This window comes from Cheilinus undulatus, linkage group 2, assembly GCF_018320785.1.
Source record: "Cheilinus undulatus linkage group 2, ASM1832078v1, whole genome shotgun sequence".
Taxonomy (NCBI): Eukaryota; Metazoa; Chordata; class Actinopteri; order Labriformes; family Labridae; genus Cheilinus; species Cheilinus undulatus.
Genome location: NC_054866.1, coordinates 8,815,061 through 8,834,974, shown reverse-complemented (window position 1 = coordinate 8,834,974; position 19,914 = coordinate 8,815,061). Strand labels below are relative to the sequence as shown.

General features: G+C 40.0%; 1 protein-coding gene across 1 annotated transcript in view; it reads left to right on the top strand.

Moving 5' to 3' along the window:
- Positions 1-19,802, top strand: part of LOC121522159 (von Willebrand factor A domain-containing protein 5A-like) — a 34,368-nt gene extending 14,566 nt beyond the window's left edge. Inside the window, exons 8-14 of the mRNA XM_041806288.1 lie at positions 474-589; positions 1,914-2,134; positions 10,076-10,215; positions 12,987-13,110; positions 13,958-14,106; positions 16,325-16,448; positions 16,544-19,802. Of these exons, the coding sequence (XP_041662222.1) occupies positions 474-589; positions 1,914-2,134; positions 10,076-10,215; positions 12,987-13,110; positions 13,958-14,106; positions 16,325-16,448; positions 16,544-16,623 (954 nt within the window). The 3' untranslated portion in view covers positions 16,624-19,802. The remainder of the gene's footprint in view (positions 1-473; positions 590-1,913; positions 2,135-10,075; positions 10,216-12,986; positions 13,111-13,957; positions 14,107-16,324; positions 16,449-16,543) is intronic.
- The last annotated feature ends 112 nt before the right edge of the window (positions 19,803-19,914 follow it).

The window sequence follows — 19,914 nt, the reverse complement described above, 5'->3', positions numbered from 1 at the left end:
AACATCATGGTGATAGGCCCCGGTGCAATTTTTTTTTTTTGTGCCCCACCCCCACCCTAAACAAAAGCTCATGCACACACACACACACACCCACACACACATGCTTGGACACCCACACACACAGCCACTCGAGAGAACTGCTATTGTCACCATGTAGGCTAACGCTACAGGTGACTGGCCACACACTCATCCTGCAAACCAGCCTTTCAGCACCACCGAGAGCGGCCGAAGCTCCATGTCAACACTTATCTAACAGCCTGCCCTGACCTGGGCTCAAACTACCACAGCCTGATGATGTCTCCAAACTCTCAGACATTCAAATACAGCTGGCACTAACAAAGCTACACAAAGATATCTTGCACAGTATGTCCATAAGCATAACCATCAAGAAAAACAGCTCATTGCTATTAATAGCTTTTTGCCTTGGCGTTGGGAGGCAGAGTAATGTCATGGAGTCCTTGATCTGTGGGCAGGATAGTCACTGCAACAGATCCACTGGTGGGCACAGCCGAGTCCGCCGACTCCGACCTCTGAGGCTGCGGTGGTGGGGAAGTCTCCCTCTGGCCACCCAGAGAAGCGGGACGCAGCGGTAGGGTCGATGCTGCTTCATTTATGGAGCTAGCTGGCAAGCTACTGCTTGCCTCCGGCAGGACGCTAGCTTTTGCCTGGGTTGCCTGGGTTTGAGTAAAAACTTGTCTAATTTGGTCACTTTAGATTTACCCTCATCCTGCTTCTTTCTTTCCTTCCTCTTTTGCACGCCGCTTTTTTGTTTGGGCTCGCTAAACATGACGATGCTACCTTTTCTCGTCAACTTTCATCCACTTGCTTTTTTTCTCTTGCTGAAAGGAGAAACAACTCACGTCACGTCATTGTGACTCATCATGACTGACAGGTATCAAGGTGATTGGACAAATTATCATTTCCTCCTCCTATACCAGCCACTCAGCATTACCTTACCGACCCACCCCGAGCTATTCCATTCACAAAAACAGGGGCCTGTGGCAATTCTGGACGGTTGTTTTTTTTTTCTTCGTTCATGGGCCCCTGATGGTGTCTGGGCCCCAGTACAGCTTCACCGGTTGCACTCTTGATATTTACACCACTGCCTGGTAGTGTAGGTGTGGAAAGTGTGAACCCATGCTTGGGATCTCTCCTGCTCAAAACTTTCAAATGAAGTTTCTCTGCTCTTTCTTTCAGCCAGCTGACTCTCCATCTGTATAAGTTCTTCCTCAGTGTACTCTGGTTCATACAAATTTTTTCTTATCCACAGTAAACTGCACACCATCATCACTTGAGTCGAAATCACTCATATTATCTTTGTTTTAGCTTGGTGTGGTGTAATTATCCCTGTAGAAGCCAGCAGACCCACACAGCTGATCAGAGGATATCAGTGCGTGGAGGCAGAAGGAGACAAAATGCTGAAAGCTGCATCATAAATTAGTGCCTGACACAGAGGGGATTTTTTGGAGAAATGAAGTGCTCTGTATATTTTCAACACAGCATACAGGCGAACCAACATGTTTTCTTGGCCCATTTTTACGTAAAACTGGTTAAACTACTTGGATAAAATGTTCTCTTCTATAGCCATTATTCTGCCGATCTCTCTGAGCTCCTAATAACCACAGGATCAACTTTCACAGTAATCACTGGAGGCTAATGCCACTACTATAGCCAAGGACCTCATACGACTCAACTTCAAATATCCCGAAATATCCCTTTAAAGTGGTAAAGTATAAAACCTTTAAGCAACTTGCTGTTCAGTATTGTCTAAAACAATAAACTCTTGGTAAAAAGGCCCAGCTCTGAGAAGTTTGTAAAGGAGGAAATGTGAATAGAAATAGAAAAATGTAAATTTAATGAGCAATATTTCAAATGTGTGTACAAATGTAATGTCATCTCTCTCTTGCCTTCAGACTAACAGTCCACAGACTGGCTGCTCGGGCTCTGATTCGCTCCCTGGAGATGAAAAACCGAGAGTCCAAAGACCAGCAGGATGAAAGTGTGAAGAAGAAGGTGGTGGAGCTGAGCGTACAGTCAGGAGTGAGCAGTGCCTTCACTGCCTTTGTCGCTGTCAACAAAGGTGATGGTGAGGCAATACAAGGACCTCTGGTGCTCAGAGATGTGGAAACACCCAGTGAGTATTTCAAGTACCCTTAAAATCTGCTAACAAGCTTGCGCCCCATGGATAGAAGCTGGTCCTCCAAGCCAGCAGGACAGGTCTGATTCAAACTTGTAGCTCCTTATTGCGTGTCATCCCCAACCCTACCTGATTCCTAGACCCCTGACTTTCTGTCTGTCTGTCTGAACAAACCCCTTTTAATATCTCATGAAAACAGCCCAAGTAAATACAAAATGCAGTTTCTAAATGATGGTTTTATTTATTAAGGGGAAAAAATTCGAACCTATCTGGCCCTGTGTGAAAACGTAATTGCCCCCTGAACCTAATAAGTTGTTGTGCCAATAACTGAAATCAAGTGTTTGTGGAGTCTTTTGCATCGCTGTGGAGGAACTTTGTTCCCCTCTTCTTCTCAGAATTGTTTTAACTCAGCCATATAGGGGGCTTTTCCAGCATGAGCTGCCTGTTTAAGGTCACACCACAGCATCTCAATTGGATTTATGTCCAGACTTTGACTTGGCCACTCCAAAATGTTAATTTTGTTTTCTTTGAGCCATTCAGAGGTGGACTTGTTTGTACAGTGCATCCGGAAAGTATTCACAGCGCTTCACTTTTTCCACATTTTGTTATGTTCATTTATTCCAAAATGGAATGAATTAATTTTTTGCCTCAAAATTCTACACACAACACCCCATAATGACAATGTGAAAGAAGTTTTTTGGAAATTTTTGCAAATTTATGAAAACTAAAAACATAGTATTCACAGCCTTTGCCACGAAGCTCAAAATTGAGCTCAGGTGCATCCTGTTTCCTCTGATCATCCTTGAGATGTTCCTACAGGTTAACTGGAGTCCACCTGTGGTAAATTTAGTTGATTGGACATGATTTGGAAAGGCACACACCTGTCTATGTAAGGTCCCACAGGTGACAGTGCATGTCAGAGCACAAACCAAGCCATTGAAGTCAAAGGAATTGTCTGTTGACCTCCGAGACAGAATTGTCTGGAGGCACAAATCTGGGGAGGGGTATAGAAAAATTTCTGCTTCTTTGAAGGTCCCAATAAGCACAGTGTCCTCCATCATCCATAAATGGAGGAAGTATGGAATCACCAGGACTCTTCCTAGAGCTGGCCGCCCGTCTAAACTGAGCGAGCGGGGGAGAAGGGCCTTAGTCAGGGAGGTGACCAAGAACCCGATAGTCACTCTGTCAGAGCTCCAGCGGTCCTCTGTGAAGAGAGGAGAACCTTCCAGAAGGTCAACCATCTCTGCAGGAATCCACCAATCAGGCCTGTATGGTAGAGTGGCCAGACAGAAGCCACTCCTTAGTAAAAGGCACATGGCAGCCCACCTGGAGTTGGCCAAAAGGCACCTGAAGGACTCTCAGACCATGAGAAAGAAAATTCTCTGGTCTGATGAGACAAAGATTGAACTCTGTGGCATAAATGCCAGGCGTCATGTTTGGAGGAAACCAGGCACCGCTCATCACCTGGCCAATACCATCCCTACAGTGAAGCATGGTGGTGGCAGCATCATGCTGTGGGGATGTTTTTCAGTGGCAGGAACTGGGAGACTAGTCAGGATTGAGGGAAAGATGAATGCAGCAATGTACAGAGACATCCTGGATGAAAACCTGCTCCAGAGCGCTTTTGACCTCAGACTGGGGCGACGGTTCATCTTTCAGCAGGACAACGACCCTAAGCACACAGCCAAGATATCAAAGGAGTGGCTTCAGGACAACTCTGTGAATGTCCTTGAGTGGCCCAGCCAGAGCCCAGACTTGAATCCGATCGAACATCTCTGGAGAGATCTGAAAATGGCTGTGCACCGACGCTCCCCATCCAACCTGATGGAGCTTGAGAGGTGCTGCAAAGAGGAATGGGTGAAACTGCCCAAAGAGAGGTGTGCCAAGCTTGTGGCATCATACTCTAAAAGACTTGAGGCCGTATCAACAAAGTATTGAGCAAAGGCTGTGAATACTTATGTACATGTGATGTTTTAGTTTTCTATTTGTAATAAATTTGCAAAAATTTCCAAAAACTTTTTTCACGTTGTCATTATGGGGTGTTGTGTGTAGAATTTTGAGGCAAAAAAAAAGAATTTATTCCAATTTGGAATGAGGCTGTAACATAACAAAATGTGGAAAAAGTGAAGTGCTGTGAATACTTTCCGCGTGCACTGTATGTTTCAGTTGTTGTCCTGCTGCATAACCCAAGAGCGCTGGAGCTTGAGGTCATGAACTGATGGCTGGGCATACGCCTTCAGGATTTTCTGGTAGACAGCAGAATTCATTGTTCCATCAATCACAGCAAGTGGTCCAGGTCCTGAAGCAGCAAAGCAGCCCCAGACCATCACACTGCCACCACCATGTTTGACTGTTGGCATGATGTTCTTTTTATCAAATGCTGTTATTTTTACTCCAGATGTAACGGGCTGCACACCTTCCAAAAAGTTCAACTTTTGTCTCGTCAGTCCATGGAATATTTCTCCAAAAGTCTTGGGGATCATCAAGATTTTTGCCCAGTGTCTTTCTTATGGTTGAGTCATGAACTCTGACCTTAACTGAGGCCAGTGTGGCCTGCAGAATGTGGTTCTGGGTTCTTTTGTGACCTTCTGGATGAGTCATCGTTGCACTCTTGGAGTCATTTTGGTTGCCAACCACTCCTGGGAAGGTTCACCACTGTTCCCAATTTTCTCCATTTGTGGATAATGGCTCTGACTGTGGTTTGCTGGAGTCCCAAAGCCTTGAAAATGGCTTTGTAACCTTTCCAGACTGATAGATTTCAATCACTTTGTTTGTCATTTGTTCTTGAATTCCTTTGGATCGTGGCATGATGTAACCTGACACACCAGATGGATGTGTTTCACACGTCCATCTGGGAAAGCTTCAATAGGAAACGTTTGAGAAAAGGCAGAGGATGTGAAAAAAACTTGGAGTGTGATTGGATGAAAGCTGTCTGTCACATCTCTACGGGCCAATAAGAGCAACAAAACATCAAGCTGCGCGTGTGCAGCTACTGAGGAATAGCACGGAACATGGTGACTATAGACATGTAATTACTTGACTTTTGTTATTTTTGAAAAGAAAACAACTCACTGCTGTTCTTTGTTCTTCTCCTAATGAAGAAATGTCAAGTTCTTTTAAAACTGGTGCTTTAGCAGCATCTATGCTAATCTCTTCCTCCATAATAGCACCAGCTCTTGCTGCTGCTCTTTTACGTCACGACTCTGCTGTGCCTGAAAGTACTGCCCCTCGTCGCTGATTGGTCCTGTCAGTTTCTAACCGGGCCCAAACAGTTCAGATGGGAGCTTTGCAAGATAGATTCGCCAGTGAAAAACATGAAAACGAGCGTATCCATCTGCTTTACAAGGTTAGGCATGATGTGTTTCTTTTTGAGATCTTGTAGCCTACTTCACTTTGTCTGACAGCTTCAATTTAAGTGATTTCTTGAGTCAACAAATCTGGCGATAATCAGACCTAGGTGGGGCCATTGAAATTGAACTCAGCTTCCCAAGAACTGTCATTAATCACAGTTAACTCTTGATTTAACAAGAGGGGCAATTACATTTTTACACAGGACCAGATAGGTTTGGATTTTTGCCCTTAATAAATAAAATCATAATTCAGAAAATGCATTTTGTATTTACTTGGGTTGTCTTTGGGCAATATTAAAAATGATTTTATGATCCGAAACATTTAAGTGTGATAAATATGCAAAAAACAAAACAAAAAAAAAAATCATGAGTCAGAAAGGAGGCAAATACTTTTTCATGGCACTGTATATGTGTGTGTCAGATTTAAATAACCTTCATTTTTCCTGATAATACCATTTTATATGTAGATAATACTAGAATGAAGTATTTCATGATTCTAGGTAATTTTGAACATGTCCTTTTTTATTTTACAGTGTTCTTGAAGTGTGATTTGCTACTAGATGCTGGCTGTAGCTTTGATAAGCCAAGTAAGTAAAAACTGGAAAAAAAAGTTACATGATTTTAGCACAACCTGAAATTTTTCTCTATTTCTTTTTTAATCACACAGGGCGAAATGCTGAAAGTGTAGTTGTGTCAAATTTCTTCTTTGACAATATGTCTGTTTTATCTTCTTCTCATGTGTTTTTTAAAGCGGCGATACTCAGCCCACTGGCTTCACTTGATCGAGTGGAATGTAAATCTTTTTGCTTGGATGGGGAGTATTAAGCACAACACAACTACTGGACAAAATGTGACTAGTTTTAAATGCATGAAAGACTGTGAAATAATTACAGTTTTTAATCACAGTGAATTCATTGATTAATTGTGATTAATTGTGATTAATCACAATTAATCAATGAATTCAATGATTAATTGTGATTAATCAGATATTTTAATTATATGTTTAAAGTTCTTTTACTCTGCATTCCAAAACAAACTATACTGACAGTATGAAACAGTTCTTAAATTATCTTGACTCATAGAGGTTAAAGAGATGTATTTTGTGATGCTGATTTTTAGATTCCCTCGATGCGTGCAGTTGCTCTGGGTAATTTAGCGAGATTTCGGTAAAAATGGGCCAAACACACTGTTTGCTCAAATGTATACTATGTGAAAAACTTTGAAGTGCTTTACATTTACCCCAGAATGCCTCCTGATGTAAAATGAACATCATGAGGTCTACCTCAGACCTCACATTTTTATCTTTGCTGAGGAAATTCACCACATGGAGTGTAGATTTGGACTGAACCGTTCTTAGTTCAAGAGCAGTTTAAGCAGTGGAGGTGGTTGGAGCTGAGCAGCATGTCTCTGCTCCTCATCTTTTGTTACTGTTTTGATTGAGAGCCCCCTAGTGGGGGCATTTACACACTATGTGTTTAACAAGTGCCTGACTGAGAATGAAACTAGTTTTAAACATTTCTGGATTTATTTTATTTATTTATTTATTAGTTTGCACATGTGAAGTACAATTTATGATATTTGATGCTTCTTTCACAGGGAAAGAGCAAAGTAAGAAAAAGGAATGTGCTGGTTAGATGGGAAACCTGAGGGGCTTATACATTTCTGGAACTGTCCTAATCCCAAATCGTCATGCTGTTGGAAAGGATTGATATTTTTCTTGCTATTGAAAATGACAGCAGTGAAATGAATTATTATTATTATTTTCCTCTGTCTGCAGAGCTGAGTGTTTATGAAATGTAGGAATATTTCACCTAAATGCCAGATATGTGTAACCTTGCAAAAAGATGGATTCGCCTGTTTCCATGTTTCGTTTTGTTTTTTGTATTTTTATTAAATCAACATTCATTTACAAACATTTGGCATTAGAAAACCAGTAAACAACATCAACAGCAAGGCAGAGTCGAAAAAGTTCAATAATGACAGGAAAAAAATCATAAAAATAAGAACCAAAACAAATAATTAGGATGAATACAATAATAATAGGGCTGTCAATAGATTAAAATTTTTAACCGCGATTAATCTCACAAATGCATAGTTAACTCGCGATTAATTTGTCTATTCTAAATGTACCTTACAGTACTATTTCTCAAGATTTAAATACCCTTACTAACACAAGTGGACAAAAATACTTTCTTTATGCAAATGTTAGTTCATGTCAACAACCCAAAACAACAACAGATAAAGTCCAGAAAATTCTCTAGTCTGAGCTCAAAGATACTGAATGCTGCAAAAATATGCTGAGAGCATAACATGGTTAACTCAAGCCCAACAAGCCACAACAGATGGAGATACTGACCTTAATGTAACATTACTGACTAATACCACAATGTAGAGTCAAACTTTAGACTTCTAGAAGTTAACTCCTCTTCTCAGCAGCTGAACACCAAACAACAGATCTCATCATCACACATGGGCATAAAGAAGTCAAGTCTCTGCTGAGAGCTCAGCAGTAAGGCACAGACACATCTAATGGTGTTTCACTGTTCTGGTGTGAGTAAGGTGGACACATCTGCCCTGCTCAAGAGAAAAAGCAGGTAATTACTTAAAAATGTCTGCTATTATTAATCATATTTTACTTTCAAACTAAAAAATGTAGTCCAAATGTAAAATAAATGCTGACAATAAGAAATGACTGAGAACTTTTAAGGTGTTGTAAGAGGACTTAACCATCTCTTCATTCTTCAGATCATAGAAGAGCTACAGATTTAATCTAAAACCATTTTTTCTTCCTAAATAAAGGAGACCCACAGTCTAATAATGCTTTCAGCTTATATTATGATACTCTACAGAGCTCATTCACTAACCTCTGCTCTCCTGTCACACACCAGCCTCTGCTGCTCTGTCTCCTCCTCCTCCTCATGATGCAGCTGTACATACACCAGCATCAGACCCTCCTACAGGGACTGCAGAGTCTTTGACAGTTTTGCAGCATCTCGATTGACTGTTATTTAAATTTGGCGTTTATTCACATTTCCAGTCGATCATTTTAGTAAGTTTCGTTTTTTTTTCCTGAATACTTTCACTTTCAAGCAGGAGCTGCGTGGGGATGAGAGCGGACCTCTAGGAGACGTGATCGGACCAGTCAACAGTCAATAGCGCAGCTGTGGTGCCGGTTCATGGCAGATATTATAGCCTAAATAAATGTATAAATCATACCGGCCCAAAAGTGTGTCGGCACACCTGCAGAGTTGTCTGTCTCCATTATAAACAAATCCAGCATGGCGAGGGGGGCAGCTCTCTGCATTAGCGGTGTGCATGGCCAGCGAGTGGTGCGGGCTATGTAAGACTCTATGAACTTCCTGTAACTCAGTTCATGTCCACAGCAGGAGAAAATAACTTCAGTCTTATCTGACATGATCTGAAAGCTGAACCTGTCATTCAAAAGTCTCTGTCCTTTATCCATTTCTGCTCGCTTGTACCGCATCACGACGGCGCCGCTTCCTGGTCTGGCAAACTACGGGATGGGTTGAGGGTCAAACAGAACGTGCAATAATGACAGAAGAGCTTATAGGCGGCTGCATATATGAATAAAAAACACCTAACCCTAAAAAAATTCTAACAAAAGGTTTCTCAGCTGTTTTAGGTGTCCTCAATAACATACTAAAAGTTTACCAAAGATTGACCACTAGAAAGGTGTAATTTTCAAGATGGCGTCCAAGATGGGCAGGAAGCCCTTAAAATTGCTTGATGTGGGAGCCCTTAAAATATCCTAACTCCTTCATTATTGGACACAGCCAATCTTGGTGTCTAACCCCATGTTTTCCGGGTCTATGAATCCATTGGACTTGTCTAAATTGTACTGACATGACTACATACTTATGGAATACATGATGTTGTGAGATTACTGTAAGGTTTTGTCTTTGTTTGGGGTGAACCAGAGATGTAAACGATTTTAGCCATGTCATGTAACTCCTACTTAGTACATGTTTTTGGACACATACCCTCTTTTTTTGCTAAAACACAGACTTGACATTCAATGTGAAAGTTATTGCATCCAAAAGTAACTTAAAATGGAGTTGTATAACTTGATCTTAAACAACTCTGAATTAGCCCAAACAAAGGCCTGTGTGTGAACCCTCTACTCATTTCAATTGGAATAAGTTGATACATATGTAATGCATCCTCTATAGATGTTTTTGAGTATAATGGTGGCATTATACTAAACCCAACAAAACTAAATTCACAATTTTCAGCAATTCAGAGGATGGTGGAAAAGAATATTGACATTTGAAATTGCTTGCCTCATTGAAATGTTGTTGGCAGCACAGTGTATACCATTTTGCTCAAACAAACTTCATCCTTGACTACTTACAGACAGCATTCCAGAAACTTGTGAATGGTGAATCAACCATCAAGTCCTGTGCAAATGTGTTTCTGCTCCAACATCAAGCAAGGAATGTCATAGAGGACCATGGGACCAAGGCAATGGCAGTGTTATTTGTTGGAAAGAGTACCGATTCACTTGTCTCTTTGCACTACAACCTTTTTAGCAAGAAAATCGTTACCTCCAAATCATTTGTTACCCCAGAATGTCTGCCTGCAACTGAGTCCTCAACCAAATACCACTGCCAAAGAGTTTACTTCCAGATCATGGTGTGGATTGGAAAGGAAGGTGACATGAACACAGTGGATTGGGGATGGAAACTGGTGGACAACCGGTTCCTGCCAGTTATGACCAGTAAGACTGCTGCCCCAGAAAGCTTCCTGCAAATGATCCACTGTAATTGTACAACTGCCTGCCGAACACAACGGTGCAGTTGCAGGGCATATGGACGACCATGCATGCCTGCTTGTGGACCATGTCAAGTTGGGAATTGTGAGAATCACTTGAATCATCCTCTATGGGAGGAAGAGTGTGACGACTAATGTTAAATCTAGTGAGGGTCACAGTGCAAAATAGTATAAAAAAACCCCCAGAATTAGAGGAAACAACTAAAGAAAATAGAGAAGATATATATAAAATAGGAAAGGATTTAAGAAATCTAAAAAAAAGGCAAAAAAAATGCATTATAGAAAATATATAAAAAAATAAAACACAAAAAAATATAAGGGGTTAGCTTTACTGAGCCTTCATGTGTCAGCCCTGTTTTGACTAATAGTTCCACATTATTATGCAAATGACATTGTTCTCTTATTTTTCTAAATATTAATGCAAATGACAGTCAGAGTATTTTTCAAGTCATCAGCCGTTAGAGCATAATTCAAATGTTTTTGAACAAACTTCATAATGATAACCATTTTTTAAAATACAAAACTCAAAATGCACTGTTCCACATTATTAAAACAAAGTTTTAAAACATTTTATAGGTTGTAAAGAACTGAAAATAATTTGTTGAATTTGCAGCATTAGGAGGTCATATTTACTGAAATCAAAAGTTATTTCAATCAAAAACATCTTAACAGGCCAAGTTCCATGTTAACATCGGAGCCCTTCTTTGATATCACCTTCACTATTCTTGCATCCATTGAACTTGTGAGTTTTTGGAGAGTTTCTGCAGGAATTTCTTTGCAGGATGTCAGAATATCCTCCCAGAGCTGCTGTTTTGATGTGAACTGCCTCCCACCCTCATAGATCTTTAGCTTGAGGATGCTCCAAAGGTTCTCAGTAGGGTTGAGGTCAAGGGAGGATGGGGGCCACACCATGAGTTTCTCTCCTTTTATGCCCATAGCAGCCAATGACACAGAGGGATTCTTTGCAGCATGAGATGGAGCATTGTCATGCATGAAGATCATTTTGCCACGGAAGGCACAGTTCTTCTTTTTTACCATGGAAGAAAGTGGTCTGTCAGAAACTCTATATACTTTGCCGAGGTCATTTTCACACCTTCAGGGACCCTAAAGGGCCTACCAGCTCTTTCCTAATGAATCCGGCCCAGAACATGACTCCGCCCCCTCCTTGTTGACGTCCCGGCCTCATTGGGACATGGTGGCCATCCACCAACCATCCACTACTCCTCCATCTGGACCATCCAGGGTTGCACGGCACTCATCAGTCAACAAGACTGTTTGAAAATGAGTCTTCATGTATTTCTGGGCCCACTGCAACCATTTCTGCTTGTGAGCATTGGTTAGGGCTGGCTGAATAGTAGGTTTATGCACAACTGCAAGCCTCTGGAGGATCCTACACCTTGAGGTTGGTGGGACTCCAGAGGCACCAGCAGCTTCAAATACCTGTTTGCTGCTTTGTAATGGCATTTTAGCAGCTGCTTTCTTAATCTGATGTATTTGTCTGTCAGAAACCTTCCTCATTATGCCTTTATCTGCACAAACCTGTCTGTGCTCTGAATCAGCCACAAATTTCATCACAGTATGATGATCACGATTAATTTTTCATGAAATATCTCATGTTTTCATTCCTTGTCCAAGGCATTACACTATTTGACACTTTTCAGCAGCAGAGATCCCTTTTCTTTCTCATATTGCTGAAACCTGTGGCCTGCCTAATAATGTGGAACAGTGCATTTTGAGGTTCTTATTTTTAAAAAAATAATGGTTATCATTATGAAGTTTGTTCAGAAACATTTGAATTATGCTCTAACAGCTGATGACTTGAAAAATATTCTGTCATTTGCATTAATAATTAGGAAAATAAAAGAAAAATGTCATTTGCATAATAATGTGGAAAGCGGTGTACAGTACCACACAAGTCTAATGAATTTATTCTTTATTGGAATCAAAAGAACTGTTATGAGCCACAAAAACCCCCAACACTCCGCAAAACGATATGAGAAAGGTGAAATATGCAATTACTTAAGGGAAACTATTCTTATTTTTCGCATAAATATGCCTGTAAGCAATTGCTTTAATATATAATACTACTTGTAATGACTTATCTAGCATGTAAATATGCTAATTAGAATATTACATGGCCAAAACATGTATCAGGCACCAATATTCCTGGTCTAGGAGGAATACAAAGGAGTAATGGTCATTTTTAGGACCTGATGGCCGCCATTTTGAAAATGGGGTCTTTTTGGAGTCAAACTTTGGTAAACTTTTAGTATGTTTTTAAGCACATTTGATACTACTGTAAACCACTGAGAATCCTTTTGTTAGAATTTTTTGGGGGTCAAGCCATATATGCAGCCGCCTGTTAGCGTGGATGCTGCTGAAGCGCCAGGTTTATCAGAACTTGATGACATTTCTTTGTTACAAGAAGAACAAAGAACAGCAGTGAGTTGTTTTGTTTTCAAAAACGACAAAAGTCATGTACTGACATGTCTACAGTCGCCATGGTTCTCGTTATGCAGTTCTCTAAGAAGTTTTCTCCTCAGTAGGAGCGCACTTCAGTAGTGGCTCTGCCCTTTCCCAAACGCCATCTACGGAAGGTTATCCAGATGGATGTGTGAAACACATCCATCTGACGTGCCAGGTTAAAATATGTGGGATTTTATATTAATCTTATTTTTGTCTACAGTTATTAGGTTCATGTATAACAGGCTGTGTATTTCAATCTCTCAGCAGCTCCTGGCAAAGGCGGAGGTTTCTTCTCTAAAGGCATATTTAAAATGGAAAAATCTAAAAAACTGAGTTTAAAGAGTTGTAAAGCCTCCACCAAACATGGTGAGTTAGCATTTTTTTGTATTTTTGTTCTGCATTCAGTAAAATATTTTTCCAGTTGACCTTCAGGGCCACCATGTATGTTCAGAGGGAAACATTTAAAATGAGTAAAGGCCCATTTATGCTGTATGTTTTAAATACAGATGGACATGGACAGACCTTTCTGTCTGTACTCTGCATTAATTTTGTCTGTATTTGTCAGTTCTCTTGAAGCTTACTGACCAAACATTCCAAAAATGCTGCTTCCCAGCGCTCTTGCTGCTCACCGTGTTCGCTGTTTCTTCCTCTGACCGAGTTTGTCATTATTATTTTTATTTCTATGCATTTGAGCCTTTATAGGCGCCTTATCGCCTCAAAAACAAAAAACATTCGGCACTCAGGTAGGTGTGCAAAATGCGAGGTTGATATAGGTTTCAAAGATGACCCTCAGGAATTGCCTCAATAGTGTACCCTTTCATGCTTCTAGGGAACGGCCCCAAAAGGGACTTTGACCTAGAGTTATGAATAAGTTATGAAGTCTCCTGGAGCAAATCTCCTACTCCAACAGGAAATGTGCCATTTTGAATAATTTAGCCAAAAATGAGGTGTTTTTGTCCTGTTCCAGGGGTCATTTTTGATCTTCCTAGTTTTTCTGTTTGTGTTTGTGTACTTGACTGATGTAGAGATGTCAGAAAGTGTTCATAAAAACAGATTATTGATTAAAACATTCAGCGTGTTTATCTGTCTATCAGTCTTCAGAAGTCAGATAATGATTGGTTTATTACTGTGCATTAGCCACACAATGACTGCTTTGAATGAATATTAATACCCACAGTAATTATTTTATCTTTTATGTTGATTCTTTCTGAAGAATTCTCTGAGCCCAGTAAGCCCCCCATGGACCCTCTGCTCCAGCTGGTCTCCCTCCAGAAGGCATCTGGATGCTGGGTCCTGGGTCCAGATCTTGCTGCTGCAGTGGGCAAAACCAGTGAAGAGGTGGAAAAGCAAAAGCCTGCATTGGTGAGTAACACTAAGGAGAAATCCTTCTTATTAATATAAGCATGTGAAGTGTTTCCTGACATGGTAGCAGAACGTAAAACAACAAATCCACAAAAACAAAATTAAAAAACTCAAGGAAATAAAAGTTATCTGTATAATCCACACATCTCTATGGAGAAAAGATGGAACCAAAATGTTAGCAATTCTCGAGCCCTTCAGTACCCGCTACGCTGCCAACAATAGATCTAACGAGAGAATTTGTTTTTTCGATGGCACCTTTGGTTATAAGCCATGATGTCATAACTACTCCTGGGTGTAAAACAATGGTACAGTGGCTTTTAAAAGTCTACACCCTTTTTAAAATGCCACATTTTTGTGATGTAAAAAATATGGAAAAGAGAGCACTTCAGAGCTCCTTCAGTGTAACCTTTAACACAGTGGTTCTCAACTGGTCCGGCCTCAGGACCCACCAGTCTGTCTTACAACAGATCGCAACCTACGTTTCCGAAAAACTTTCAAAATGCATGTTTAATTAATTGTATATGTTGCAGTTTAGAGCATGATTGGACCAAAAAAACTGATATAAAAAAGAAAAGGGACAAAACTGCCTAACTTTATACCTTCCAGTTTTCCAGATAACTTGTGAAATTACTTCATTATCATGGGAAAAGTAGCCATTTATTGCAAGAAGAGGAGATACATTAGTTGAAATACTGATCAAACATTTAAATTTACCCAATTTTACAGTAAAACAAGGTAAGATAAAAGGTATCAGTGCATGTCCAGTGAGGACTTCAGGACTTTTGCCACCATTTTTTTTTTCAGACATCTAGTCACAACCCACTGAAATCTGCTCCACAACCCACTTATGGGTCCTGACCCACCAGTTGAGAACCACTGCTTTAACAAATATATTTAAATTGAAATAACGACCAAAATATTAAAGTGGGAATGTATAAAACTGGCAAAAAGCAGGCTTGCATTAAAAAACCCAAGACTAAAACTTCATTAAAGCATCTTCTTATTTCATTGCAACGTTCATTCTTTAAGCAGGAGTCTTTCAGCGTATCCTCTGTCCACTTGGCAAAATTTGACCAATTTCTTTTCAAGAGCACTTTAAATCTGTCAGAATATGAGTGCTTTACAACAGCGTCAGTTTGTTTTGAAAAGTGGGGGGACAATAACTATTAGCAAAAGTGACTTCTGAGAAGTACTGGGGGCGATGTCTATAATTGGTTTTACTTTAGGTAAGACTAAAAAATGCATCCGCGGCGTAGGTTTATTTCATGTTTTAAGTGAAATATCACTTTTCTTTTTACTATCAGTACTGAAACAGCAACAAAACATGCTCACAGAGCAGGAACGTACAGCAAGCATAGACACAGTATTTTTCTCATATCTCATACAAGAGCAGCTATGCACTGGCTGTCGACAAAGCCAGATTTACAACAAACTCCAACACTGAGGAATAGACAACTGGCGTATATACAGATGTGGCATCAGGTAATTTAACTATTAACAAAGAACAATTTTACATGTATTCAGCCTACTGCTGAAATAGCCGTCACACTGAAACAACTGACCGCATAGGAAAGAAAGCAGATTTTAGAATATGACAGCTGCATGATGATTGGATGGAGAGGTCATGGCTGAATTGGACTGACTCGGAGCTTAAGTGAGTAGATGCCCACACCAGCTGATTACCAGAGCAGGTAAAGGGAGACATGTGAGTGAGTGATTACTAATAAATGAAAGGATGAATGGAGATGAAACCGTTCCTTCAGTTGAAACTTACACTAAGCTTCATGTTTGCCACAAAAACAATGCTGCGCATCAACAAAAGGACACCATACCCACATGGAGCCTCGTGCTCTGGGGCCGTTTTTCTTCAGCTGGAAATGGATGTGGGCGATATTTTGACTATACTCGATGTAACATGACTTTTGCCATGTAAGATGTAAGAAGTTGCTTTATAGCAGCCAAGAAGCTAGTTGGTTTGGTTTGGTTCCAGGATAAGAAATGCCAATATAAAGGTTTTCTGAGATTTGAGGGGAAATTTACCTCTGGAGCCAGAGCTGACAAAAAAGTTGGTCAAAGTTGAGCTCTGTGCAGAAGCCGTCCAACTTCTTAAGTTAAAAGTTTATTTAGAAGTTTTTACTCATCATTCAGCAGTATTTTCCCCTTGTTTTTTTAATCCTCTAATGCTTTTTTGTCCTTTTCCCTGGTTTTAATGAACAAGGTGAACAAGGAAGTATGGGCCACCATTCTGTCTCTGATCTGGCTTCATGGTTTCAAGATTGACGCTAAGGAAGAGTGGGAGCTTCTGGCCATGAAGGCCGTGTCATGGCTTCGTGCACAGCATGGTATTAACTAAAGAAAGAGTCTTTTTTAACCTTTGTCTGCTTAAATCAGCTGTTTTACCACATTAAGTCTTCTGTTTTTTTTTTTTTTTTTTCAGCATTGTGTGTGGAAGAGTGTGTGGACGCTGGAAATGCACTGTTGGGCTGCAAAGTGCAGAAAGGCGCCCTGGGTCTTTGAGAGATTAATTACTTGCTTGTCCTGTATTGAGATTGCCTTCATCAATAAGCACTATAAATATGAATGTATCTTTGAGTTGCTGCTGCTGGTCCCTCATGCTTTTGCCAACGTTTTTTTCGTTTTTGCACCTGAATCTGTCTGTGCTGTGTTTGTCATCTCATTGCACACCACACACTATAAGAACAAAATGGTTAAATATATCAGTGTTTTTTGCCATCATTGTAGAGTCGCTCATGTTTTCAAAATCAGTCCAGATTTGAAGAATCTTGTAAATGTGTGCCAGGCTTTACTTTCCTTTATTTCTTCTTAGAACACACTTTTTGGTGTGATGGTACTTAATCTGTCAATCGTGTTCGTAGTCTAAAATCTGTGTCAGTTCCTTGGCTGCCTTCTGTCAGCTGACTGCAATTCATCACAGCAGGTAATGCCATGACTTTTGTTATGTACCTCTGACAAACTCACTTTAAATTATCCAAACTGCCTTTAATGCCAAATGTGCCAAATCAACTGACAATTAAACTGAACAAAATAAGTGCTAGTGGCTTTATTTCTTACACCACATGTTCTTTATTCATTGTTCTGTAAAAACTGAGTGACACTGGTTACATTTAGAGAGGTTTAAAGTCGTTTGAAAAACTGAAAGCTTTGAGTCTGTTTAGAGAGAAGATTTCAGGCTCCAAAAGGCCCCTCAGCTAGTGAACATGACAGGAAGACTCCATTTAACAACAAGATAATGACCTGTTTTTGAGTTTTAGTCTTTAAACTGGTGTTAGGGGGGTGCTCCATGAAAGTGGATAAGGGGTTTAGCTTGGCTTACTTTGGTTAGTCTTGTTTTTTTAGTCATAGACCGTTGAAAGCATGTGTGTAATGTCAGCCGTTTGATAGGTGGACTCAAACAGCTTTTGAAGCCAATCCGCAGCAGCTTCCATATTAAAATCACAGTCTCAAGTAAACTATGGATCAGCCTTACTTATTAGCTCATGTCTTCATGAACACACACTTTATGGGGGTGAATTTTTTGTACCACAATTGTTTCGATTATATTCAGGAAAAACTTAATTTTGCACTGATTGGCGCGTCTAATTTGACTGACAGATAGCGTGACACGCAGACGCTACCTACCTAAACCAGGCGGCGAGCTTCAGTGAAAGCTTAGCTGACAGGAAGTTGAGCTCAGTGAGCGGGCTCTTGTCTACAGTTAAGTTGATCCAAAGTTCAGTTGGGAAAACAATTTCAATACAGAAGTCACCATGGATTGGCTTCAAAAGCTGTTTGAGTCCGTCTGTTGTAATCAAACGGCTGACGTCACACAGGTTTTGTCCAATTTTTACAGTCTATGCTGCAACCATAGTTTTACTGTTTTGTATTTTATTTTGAAATCCACAGCGGAAGTTTGCCCCACGCATTAACCAGAGCCCATCTCTCATTAGCAAACACGCTTGTCCTGTTGGTAAGTTGCCCCCCCTAGCTTAGCTCAGACACAAAGCACAAGTCAGAAATTCTGTTGATATAATGCATAAAATCAGCCAGTGTTCATGTTTGCACTAATATCTAACACAATACATAAGGAAACTGTCATTTGTTGCTTTGTTAACAACTTTTGATTCAGTTTGTAAGAACTAGTAATGCCAGCTAACCGCTGCTGGTTCAAGGAGTCTACCTGACCGGTATGTCTTTTAACATGGAACTTTGTAGTCTGGGCGGGAACAGTGAGCGACTTGCTGTTAATTGCGTACCACTGTGGTTGTGTGTGTGCTGTCCCATGTTTTCCAGATATGTTTAGTAAGTGTTATCTATATTTTATTGGACCGTATTTGTTGGTTGCACTGTCACTATTTAATGTTTTTGAGACGCGTGTGCTGGGGCATGTTTTCACCACTAGATGGTGCTACTGACTCATTTCTGTTTCTCAATGCTGCAAGGTGCTTTGGTCTGTGAGTATTGTGCTTTTCTGTCTGTAAACTGATAATGTGATACAAGCTACTTGAAAAATATTTTCAGTTTAACAATTCTGCATTTCTTTTTGATTGTATATTACTCTTATGAAACCTCCAAAGTACTTTATTTTTGTAAGAGATTTTTTGTTACCTTTTTGTATACTATTGATTTAACATTTTCCTGTAACTGGACAAATTATACTACTATAAGGTCACTGTATAGTAGCAAACGGTCATGTGTTGTGTTCTGGGTGGGAACAGATACCTGAGAGACTTGCTGTTAATTAATTCTGCACAATTATAGTTGTATGTGTGCGCTGTCCCATGTTTTCCAGAATAAACCAGTCCAAGTGCTCCATCCTGACTCTTGTCCACTGTATCACAACAGCAGCAAAGCAAGGTAAGAAAGGTCACACTAGCACATGGCTACTGACAACAATGCAGGAAAACTACGACATGGATGGACTTTGATTTAATCATCAGTGATATAATGAAGCTGAAACCTGGAGGACTGCAGACAGATAAGTCACATAAACACGAAGCAGCAGCCATGAGCTTTGCTTCAGCCAATCTATTGAGTAGAGGACAACACGGAAGTATTCTCTGTGAAAGTTTATCTTTCTCTTCTCCACATAACCACCATGGTTGGATTTTATAGTTTCTAGTTTTAAGTGAACAGCTGCAGTTGAGTTAATCACCTTAAGGTAGCCTCACACCTAATGACTTTTCCTCCGATGTCAAAGTTACAGACGCAATTCCAAAGTTGTACAATCATGGGAGCACTGATAGACAGACAGACAGACAGATAGATAGATCGATCTACATACAGTACCTCATTATTTACCATTTCAGAATGAAATACAAAAACTAAGAGTCATTTAATAATATCAATCTTTATCTTATGAGTAGGGATGCATGATATTGCATTTTTGCCGATATGCCGATATTTATAGATTCATTTTAGCCGATACCGATATTTAAGTATGTTTGACATAACCAAAAATTTAGTCCTCAGAACATATTTTAGGGTTTGAGGATAAAAAAAAGAAACAAACTGTTTTTCTTAAAACACACTTTTAAGTTTAAAGAATGACGATAAATACAGAAAAAGATTTTAACTTACCAAGGTCTGTTGGTCCAGCCTAAAACTCCACTAATTTATCAGTATGGCCAGATTTTATATTTGATGCATGCTGATATCCATGGCTAAAATATCGGCTGCAAATATCAGCAGAAATTTTGATATCTGCCGATACCAATATTTGCCGTTTTTTGGCTAATATCTGCCAATACCAATATCAGGCCGATAATATCGTGCATCCCTACTTATGAGCACAGAACAACATAAGTTGCA